The 10370-nt window shown below is 47.1% G+C and overlaps 2 protein-coding genes across 2 annotated transcripts; one reads left to right on the forward strand and one right to left on the reverse strand.

Moving 5' to 3' along the window:
- The first annotated feature begins 1810 nt into the window (after positions 1–1810).
- On the forward strand, positions 1811–5250 carry LOC109756931 (uncharacterized). The gene is made up of 3 exons (XM_020315774.4): positions 1811–2291; positions 2397–2934; positions 4505–5250. Exons 2-3 carry the CDS (start codon positions 2417–2419, stop codon positions 4725–4727), a joined length of 741 nt encoding a protein of 246 aa, XP_020171363.1. The 5' UTR covers positions 1811–2291; positions 2397–2416; the 3' UTR covers positions 4728–5250.
- A 934-nt stretch (positions 5251–6184) lies between these two features.
- On the reverse strand, positions 6185–10155 carry LOC109756923 (phosphatidylinositol:ceramide inositolphosphotransferase). Its single transcript, XM_020315765.4, has 12 exons — positions 9744–10155; positions 9550–9639; positions 8401–8487; positions 8238–8306; positions 7795–7875; positions 7645–7716; positions 7470–7530; positions 7284–7386; positions 7083–7178; positions 6955–7001; positions 6713–6858; positions 6185–6517 (listed from the first exon to the last, which is right to left on the reverse strand). The coding sequence occupies exons 1-12, from the start codon at positions 9774–9776 to the stop codon at positions 6434–6436; spliced, it is 969 nt and encodes a 322-aa protein (XP_020171354.1). The 5' UTR covers positions 9777–10155; the 3' UTR covers positions 6185–6433.
- Between the last annotated feature and the right edge of the window lie 215 nt (positions 10156–10370).

Raw genomic sequence — 10370 nt, forward strand, 5'->3', positions numbered from 1 at the left:
TCCACTTCCACGCGAAAGCTGGCGAAAACAAAATCGGATATCAGCTCCTCCATCCCAAATGTGGCATCAGTGGCAGGCGACGGTTTCAGTGCGACGCAAAGCATCCTTCATTATCGCACCAGATTAGTAACCTCAACAGGCTGTGTGGCCTCGCCGAGATCGATCATGCGATGGCACTTCCGGGAACAAGACAAATCATGGGTGAGGCGTGCCATTCATTCGTTCATCGTTCATCCCGGAGCTCCTTTCACCATGATTTATGCTAGGTGCACGCCTCATCTACACCCTGACACGACCATCATACATACACACCTGCTCTGCAACGTACGGTTAATTAATCGAGCACGTACGTACGAACAAAAAGTCAAAAAAATACGAGACGTTGATTATAATAACTTGCCCCTAAAATTGGCGAATCATTGATGATGATCTAGCGTGGAGTGACCCGTACACTATACTTAACTGAGATGGAGTAGCCAATACTCAACATCTGCCACTGACATTGCCGAATCATTGATAATCTTGGGGTCAGGACACGGTGGATATATTTCTTTAACGCTATGTTTCGCTCGTCTGCATTAGTGGCGGGTTCCATCTTATCCTTTCCCAAATTTGCACGGCCAGTGTTTTGCAGAATGGGAGAGGGTTTTTTTTTGGCATGGAGAGGGTTTATTTGGGACACGGGAAAACATGTGGGTTTTGGATGTTTTGAGTCCTCGTAACAAAATCTCTCCGAAGACATATGGTAAAAAGGACAACCAAGCAAGATCCATTCCAAGGAAAAAAGGTCATGTGTGGTACTAAAAAAATATTACTATGATTTTATATTTTCTAGGCATGTGGAACCCAGGTGACTACAATTGCAGCTCAATGCCCTTGTGAAGAAGAAGAAAATCAAAGGATGATTCTACCTTATCCTTTCGCAATTTGGGGGCACTGTTTTGCACAATGGGAAAGGGTTTGTTTGAAACAAGGAGAAAAGATACACATCTTCGATATTTGAGTCATGGTAACAAAGTCAAGAATATGGAATATGAAGAACTTAGAATGATTCATTTGAAGGAAAAACATATTACGCGGCATCGATAAAATATTACGATCTCTCTTTTCCGCGTCATGAAATCCAACTAAAATTACAATTCAGTTCACTTCGGAAAAATCAACAAACCATTAAACATAGTGGTTTTGGAAACTACATAACATGTTACTAGACTGCCACCCATGTTAGGACACAAATTTCGTCATCTCCGGCTTCTTGCTTCCTTATACCTTGTGGCATTACGAGCCACTCATGGAACATACGAGAAATATAATATAGGATAGAGATAAACGGAAATAATGTGTAAAACACATCAAACGACATTTTAATGTTCAAACAAGTGCTACTGAGTTGTCTCATCCCCATTTCAAGAAGAACATGATTTACTACACCTTATAGTTACTTTTCGCTAGATTGTCAATGGTTAAGATAACCCCTCAACGAGGAGACCGATATATTACGCTAGACCACACGAGAGCTTGTTGGAGATCTATACACCGAACTAACATTGTTGAATTATTTATCATGTTTCCAAAAATGGAGTCTACCAGAAAAAACAAAGTTTGATCTCGCAAGCAATTATCATGTCCCATTATATGCCCTAGCAAAGCCTTACCATGTAATGATAAAACCACATCACCAAGCAATATCCAACTACTACTATTTATTTTGTGCATGGAGATGCTATATGACAGGCTGATAGAGGCCTAGGGTTTCTCCTTGAAAAAAAAGGAAAAAAGAAAATAAAACTGCTGCTGACCAGACACCAGTACACCACAGATTCAGAGGAGGCAATCTTCAGCTGCACTCCTCTCCATGAGACCCATCACCCATGGCCATGGCCATAAGACCACGGTGAGCTGAGCTGATAGTGCCAAGCCAAACCCCTCCACAGTCCACACCCTCTCCTCCTCCCGACAAGCACAGAACTCGTCTTTTCCTTTCTCCCCTCCCTCTTTTCCCCTCACCTCACCTCACTGTGCGGCGTGGCCACTGCCAGTACAATCCGCTCACTCTTTATTCCCCCGGCCGCCCTTGTCTCGTTGCGTGTCCCTCCTGCGGTTATGGATCAAGAAACCTCACGAGAACCCCGCCGCTTCAGCCGTATGTTGCCGCATTAGTAGGGGCCCAGCCCTCGCCGGATCGTTTCTCGCGATCGCATTGCATGCGCTCTTCCTGATCTTCGACGCGGATTGGTTTCATTTCCGTCGCGTTGCCGGCGGCGGGATTCGGGGCGGCGGCATTTTGGCTGGTATTTTCTTCTTCTTCTGTTTCTTGATGGGTTTGGTGGGATTTGATCTTGTGGGTGGCTGAAAATGGCTCCGCCCCCCGTTTCTTGGGATTTTGTTTTGGGTAGGTCGAGGGAGAAGAGGGACAATGGTCGGCGGCGGCGCACAGTCGGCGAGCGCCGTGGAGGTCGAGGACATCGAGCTCGGCGAGCGGCGGCGCGCGGACGAGTTCGCGGACGACGACGAGGAGGGCAGCCAGTACTTCACGGACGCGGAGGACCGGTCGTGGCCCTCGCACTCGCGCCACGAGTCCGCCGCCTTCGAGGACTGCATCTCGCGGTGCGCCTCCACCCGCGCCAGCTCCTGCGGCGGCGCCGACAGCGACGCGGACATCGAGGCCGGCGGCGGGCACTTCAGGAAGTCGTCGTGCGTGTCCGAGTGCTCGCTGGACGACGTCGACCTGGAGGCCGGGCTCGGCGGCGAGAGCGCCAAGGGCAGCTCCGACCCCGAGAAGGCCGAGAAGAACTGCCGCATTTGCCACCTCGGCCTGGAGAGCGCGGCGGCCGAGTCCGGCGCCGGCATCACGCTCGGCTGCTCCTGCAAGGGCGACCTCTCCTACTCCCACAAGCAGTGCGCCGAGACCTGGTTCAAGATCAGAGGCAACAAGTAAGCTCCTGCTCTGTCAGTCTGCTTGCTCTGTCCGTAATTCACTCCCCATGGCTACTCTGTTAGTGCGCCGAGTCATTTACTACCCACTAATTAACTTGAATAAATTGCCGATTCACTAAAGTTCAGTTAACTGGATTAGGCATAACGCTCGAACAGTTGCAGGCAGGGTTTTCGTTTCAGGGATTTATGTATTCGGTGCAACAACAGTAAAGAACTGAATTTTGCTTGGCTTTTCTGAAAGACGGTGCATTTGGGTGGATGAACACATGGTTAAGGAATCTTATGGGGTGGTGTTTTCTTTAGTTCTTTGTTTCTTTATTACATTGGTAAAGGTAAAGGGGTCAGATGGTGAGGAAAAGGCAAAGTGCTGGATCGATTAGTAGGGGTATGTATAGAGGGCTGTAGGAGCTAGGAAATGTTGAGATCATTGGAGGGGGGTGAAATGTTGAGATCATTGGAGGGGGGTGAAAGTAGGATTGGTTCTTCAGTCTGTCGTTCTCACAGAAACTCATCTGTTTGCTCTCAGTGAATTGTTGTGTTGAGTGTTGACCAAGTTTGTTCCTTTAGTTTGACTTGGTCTGATGCTAGTCTGTGAGACATGCGTTTCTGTTTGTTTGGTGGTGTAGGTCAGGTGACACTTCCCACTACAAAAGTGTTTGTTTTATATCAAAGTGTAGAAGGCACTCAGTACGAGCTATCATGGAAAATGAAATTTATCAAATGGCTGGTGATCGTTCGTCGTAGAATCAGTTCGTATAAAGAGAAAATTAACTGTTTGCTTATTTTTCAAAATTTTACTTCGGTGTGACAGCTTCATCATATGATGTAAAATGATTTATGCAAACTGCTAATAGGCTAATAGGGGTATTTCCACAAACGATGCAGTTTATGCTGTAGGAGTTCTCACTGTACAAGTGTACATTACCTTAAAAGAGGACAACTGGCAACAGGAACATTACTAGTGGCTTCTTAATTACATTGGCATTAACAGGAGGAGTTTGAGTAACCTACTGGGGGGGCATATTGGTATATAGAGTACAGCATAGCAGCACATTTCCCCTATACTCGTACAATGTTGCTGTCACTCAAGGAATCATTGCACTCAATGCTTACCGTGTGAAGCTAGCCACGTAACATTTTCATCATTTTAGTTCAGTTTCTAGTGCTGACTTTTTCAATAGGAGTTGGCAATTTTAGAATCCATTGTTTTATGAATGGAATTATATAGCTGTGTGATTGCAACTGGATCAAAACTTACTGGGTTGATTTTTTTCATTCCAATCTTGAGAACTTCAGATCATGTAGTGAACTAGTATTTAGCAACTTTTATGTTGTTCCTGTGTTAAGAGAATAAGAGGACCAGGCTCAGTGATGTGTCTATCTGCCTATGGTTTCCTACGGTTAATAGCATGTTCTATTGCACGGTTAAGCATCATCTACCTATTACCTTTTGAACATTGATGATGACCCTGTAGAATTATTTCGTTTTCCAGTGCAAAGATACCTATGTGCAATTTGAATGTGGATGATGAACCTAAAGTGTTTCCCTCCCCTTTTCCTTGCCTAGGACCTGTGAGATCTGCAGCTCAACCGCATGCAACGTGGTTGTGTTAGGCGATCCGGAGTTGGTGGAGCAGTCGAACGAATCGAACACCACAGCAGCCAGGCATGCATTTCCAAACGAAACCAGGAGATTTTGGCAAGGGCATCGGTTCCTCAACTTCCTTCTGGCATGCATGGTTTTCGCCTTCGTCATCTCATGGCTCTTCCACTTCAACGTCCCGGGGTGAGTTTTGCAGCGGACGGTCCCTCAATAAAAAGCTCCAAGGCCATTACGGCAGCAAACATGTGGGTTAGGTTCAACAAATCTGGAGAAACAGGCTAAAAAGTGAAGTTAAGCTGTGAAGAGGTAAACAAATATATGGTCGGCGCGGCGGCCTTAAATTTGCCCTGATCGCGGTTCAGTACGAAAGGAACCCTGATCAGGATCTCCCGCCCGCCCCAAGATTTGAGTGAAGATAGCGGCGAAGAGTAGAAGATGTGTTGTTCGCTTGTTCCTCGATTATTGTTGTCTTGGTTTGAAGAAGAACATGATTATGTTAGTGCTGTGATTTCCTAGCTTTGATGTTTTGCCTTGTGAGTTGGTGTGATCTGTGTGCAGTCAGTGCAGATTTCTATATGCCCACCCTCTGTTCCAGTGTTTATTGTCCTGATAAACAGGACGAGGTGGCAGCTGTCTTTAGCAAGGAAAATGTACTGCCAGCTCAGTTGCGAACAATGTTGCCGAAAATAATGAAGATAAAATGTTGTGAATGCTTGAGCTCACATGGAAACGATGATAGAAACATGTGTTCTTTTTTTAGAGTTTTTATTTGGAGAGAATTGTGTTTTTTTAGATATATGTTCAGTTGCTGTATATTTAGTTGCAAGTGTTGGACCAACATGGGCGACGACCCACACTGCCATAATTTGGTCGCTGCGAGTGCAGGGCAGAGGCTCTGGCCTCTTTGCATCGTGGGTGCGCAGTGCAGGCATAGGATCTGGTGAGATGAGGCTGCAGAATTCCCAGGACCGCGCAATGAATCGCGACGATATGCAGTGGTAGTAGCAGAGCGTACTTGAAGGCGCTGTGGCAGCACTGTGCCGCGAGCTGGGCCAGCTATAAATGCTAACGAGGATCGGTGAAAATTTTGAAACGCTGTGCGCATAAAATGCAGGTTGAGAGGTACCCTTGCATGCGTTTGTGCGTCCTCTCCATGGCCGGCGCCGGGTGCGTGCGGGGCAGAAGCGAAAACCCTACCAATATATACACACATCGAAACAGAGCTGGTTGCTGAGACCTGAGAAGCAGCAGTGTGCAGCGTGGTCGCGGTCCCTTCTCCCCAGCACGAAATGGTGAATCTCTGGGCCCAAGGCGAGGGGAGGGAAATCACACGCAAACTCCAATGGGGAGCATGGGCAGCCGGGCTGCTGCGCGGCGCACTCGATGGCGCCGCACGTCTTTCGCGGCCACACGCTACTATAGTCCGTAGGAGCGCCACCACGCATCCGTCGCATGTGCCGCACCCGCGCCCGCCCATACGGCGCCGACGTCGTCGCCGTGCACGGGACGCGGCAGGGGCCCCGTCGCTTGCCCGCGCGCGCAACGGAACGAGACCCACCCAACCGCGCCACGCGACAAGCATGAACGGCGGCCGGAGAATCGATATGGATGCATCAATAGGTGATCATAGAATTAAGCTGGTGATTCGCAAAAAGAAAATAGAATAGAATTAAGCCGGTCGGTCGGACGATATATACATGTACACCCACATTCATCAATCTTTTTGGTGGTGTTGTCGAAGGGAAGGCCATCGCAATGAACGACGGGTGGGGCTTCTTCGGTCTCGGCATGCATGCATACAGAACGGGCCGGGCAGTTTGGACCGTCGCCCGCCCACAGGATTCTCCTCGGGCGCGCCGGGACAAAACTCCCGGTGGCGGACTGGAAAAGCGCTCATGTGCCGCCGTTGGGTGTGGCGTCGGACAGCATGCTCATGTCCTCCTCGGGGTGCCTCCCGTTCATCTGCACCCGCTGCCGCTGAAACAGTCAGACAGACGCGTCAGCCAAAGGTGGCGACAGAAAGAGTACAGGCAGTCCGGCGTGCCTCCATGGGTACAAGCGCAACAGATAAACAACAGTACGAGTTTTAAATTTTAAGAAAGTTCGAATTTAAGATCGATAAAATCAACAGCTCAAAAATCTAGTGTTCAGTGCTGAGAGCCAATGCCGTACCCGATCAGTTGGATCCCCATGGTTCCCGTTCAACAGCTTATGGAACTCGTCCTTCAGCCTCACGTCTTTCTCATCCTTTGGCCTCCCATCTTTATCTTTGTTGCTCAGCGGAATCAAGGGCGACCCGTTTGTACGGTCCGGCATTTCTGCACAAGATGTCCACAAAGACTCTTGTTACAAAGTGTCTAAAAATAGAAAATCACAACAAATCATATACTATATGCCTGCATAAAAAACAGTACCTGGGAGCTTGGTGTCCACGAAGAAGACAACTAGATTAACGGCATACCTGTGAGCAAAGCAACTGTTAAAAGAGAGGTAGTGTAGTAGCCAGATGGCTGATAGGTGAAATGTAAGCTACCAACCATACCAGGCAACAACAACATCCACGGTGTAGTGCTTGCGAGCGGCAATGATGAGAAGACTTTGAACTATAGCCATGACCCAGGCAAGGAGCTTAATAAACCTGCAATATACAAGGTCCACCAGTTCAACTATGATTCGGGCATGGCCAGGGATTTCCCAGATGGAAATTCATAAATTTCAAGCCAAGCATGGGTAGGACAATAACCTTTTTGAGCCATATTTGTGATATGTTCGAACGAAAACAAGAGTGAAAATCATATGGGATGAAAATATAAGATCACCACACCCAAGATTTACTCCTCGAGGAACTGCAACGAACAATACAAAGTTCTGGATGGTAAGTTAGAGGAACTTGCACAAAATGTCAAGCCAATGATGAAAAGGAACTTACAATTAATTAGGAGCACTTCAAGCACATTATTGGGTGGTGGAAGAGTGGCCATATTCGAGCCCTATAAATACAAAGCTATAGATGACTCCATGTATGACTAAACGATAGGTTCTTCCAGGCCGTAATGCTGAGAAAGAGCTCATGCGAAAATTGGCTAAGGTGAAACAAGGGCTACCTCGCGACAGTGATAGTTTGGACCTGGAAGCTGAGTTGAATAGAATGTAATGATCCTTAAAACCTGTGAAGCCTGCAGAAGCAATATTTAGTAACTTATCTGGGCATGCAAAATACTGCATACATACATGGTTAGGGAGGATGCACTCACAACTAAAAAAGCAAGCACCCTGCGCCAGATTAGGATGGTGTAGAAGCGCTTGCTATGATAAATAAAAGGATGAAAGGTCCACTGCATATAAAAGATAATGTCATGATCCTTGTAATACCCGCCTTGATTAACACCATCATAGAAAACAGGGGAAATTCATAATAGAAGCCTAAAATAAGGAAGAACTACAAATGACACACAAGTAGGATATTAACCACCTAGTCCTTTTTGGAAAACAATGATATCAAACAACACATAATGCTTACCTTTTGTTGGAATCATAGATGGCAAACTCAGGAAATAATGACTAATCTGGAGTTTTTCAGGTTATGTGTAATGAACTATTAACTAAACATACGGAAAGAAACAAACACATGGGAATACAGGGATATAAGGTAGGCAGAAGTAGTCAAAACAAGTAGTAGAGTATAAGAATTACCTACCAGAAAAAAGGAGAAGAAGATGAAAACAAATGTGCATTCACTAAGATAATTTTTGTCTTGTCCAAGCTCCTAAAACAAAGCAGTACAAAAACACTGTAATGAAATTATATCAACTTAATAGACATATTGACATACTCTCAAAAGATAAAAGAAATCCACGTACTGGAAGGGCCATAAATCCCAGGTCCTGGAGCAGTGGTCCAGGCCGATGCAAGTAATGCACTCCTCGAGCAGCCAGCCCATGAATATACTAATTATAAAGAACATTATTGTTAATCAACTGTCAATCATAACACAATAAGTGATCCTAGATAACTAAATGAAGAAAAATTTGAAGTGGACAATAATGAAATGTCCATCACACTAAAAAAGGAAAAGATAGTAAGTGGAGTCTAAGGGAAGAAACAAATATTAACCAATGGGAATTGTGTTAGTCCGAGCATGCTCAAAGCAGGTTACTTGATATGATTCTGGTTCTGGCAGACATATGCAGCTTGTGAACACACCAGCAGAACTTGTTGACACTAAAGGAGGGTTCAACGAATGCAATCACAGAGAAGAAGGTAAAGCCCGATGGAACATTCACAACATACAGAGCAGGATTAATTTTCTATGCACAATGCCAGGCGTTTTTTTACAGGAACATAAATCTAAATTAATTTTGAGAATGACCTAGAGAGGACAGCAAGTCGACAAACCGAATATTATCCATGCATATAAGTTATAGAACGATGCAGAACACGACAATTCATCTCTACAACACGACATAAATCGCATAACAATGCTGCTCCAGCAGCGACAAACATTTGAACAAAATGCTTACCCGCGCTCATTATACTATTCGACGATCAATTATTCCCGCCATACACGCAAGCGACAAATTATCAGGGGCGTACCAGATCATAAGAATCGTATCAGCGGTTCAAACTAAACAGTAAAAAGGTAAATATTTCCAATGCATATGTCCTTCAAAGGGCGTATGTGTGGGTGCAAAACAGTTTCCATAGAGAAATTTCCCCTCTATTTTTCTGCCGATCAGCAAAGCTGCTAGAATGTAGTCTAATCTGCAACAGGAAACACTGCTACAAATGCTTAACAACCTGCAAACCTAAGGGCGTCCCAATTCCAGGGAAGAAACGAGATTAATAATTAGATAATGCAGGAAAGTTACCAAAAGGGGCAAATTTGTTATGACAAGTACCCATATTAACAGGCCATTATTAAATACTGAAACGCGCACCACTAGCCACAACGAAATTAATAAGTTCACACACACGACGTAGACTGGGATGCTGGATCGGGGCGCGCTCACCTGAAACACAATCCCAGCGAGGAGTAGCGGCCACTTCTCGCGAAGTAGCGGCAGCTCGGTCGTCGTCTCCGCGCACACCTTCCTCCATACCTGTACAGCCCAAAAAGAAGGGATTGTGAATCCTCGCAGCTACCAAAAAAAGCACACGCGGTGGAGGCGGCAGAAGGCATCGCCGAATCCAGCGGAGAGGAGACCTTGGAAGCCTCCCGAGCTAGGTAGATCGTCATGGCAGTAGACGGCGCACACCCTGCTCCCACGACGGCTGCTGCAGCTTCTACTGGGCGAGGCGATCACGTCCATGCTCCGATCCGCACATCACGCCTCGGCCTGCCGCGTCCGCGGGAGGGGTCGCCGGTTGACTGGAGCAGAGAACGGCGCTAGGCAGGGGGGGGCGGGACGGGACCAGCAATCTGGCTCCAGTCCTCCGGCAGGCAGACGGCCGGATGGGGGAGGCTGAAAGTCCGTCGCTCTGTGGATCTCGCGGGCGGCGGAGGCGGGAGGGCGGCGACCGGCGGCGTGAGACCTGGGGCTGGGGGAGAGGAGTTGGGAGTCGGCAGGGAGTTCAAGAGAGGAGATCAAGGGAAACGAGATAATGATGAGTTTGTGAAATGCGGGAGAGCGAGGGGGTTTATGGGGAAAAGGCGGGCCGGAGGTGGGGGAGGGATGATGGGGGTCGTGGCCTCGTGGAGTTTTCCAACCGCCTTTTGGCACGGTCTAGTTAAAAATGGCGAGGGCACGTGATATTGGCCTGCCCGTGGCTTTTCTTTCTTCTTTTCCCGGAGAGAGACCGCCGCGGCGACGGGCTTTCCAGTTTGAAAGTT

Source organism: Aegilops tauschii, chromosome 1, assembly GCF_002575655.3.
Source record: "Aegilops tauschii subsp. strangulata cultivar AL8/78 chromosome 1, Aet v6.0, whole genome shotgun sequence".
NCBI classification, from domain to species: Eukaryota; Viridiplantae; Streptophyta; class Magnoliopsida; order Poales; family Poaceae; genus Aegilops; species Aegilops tauschii.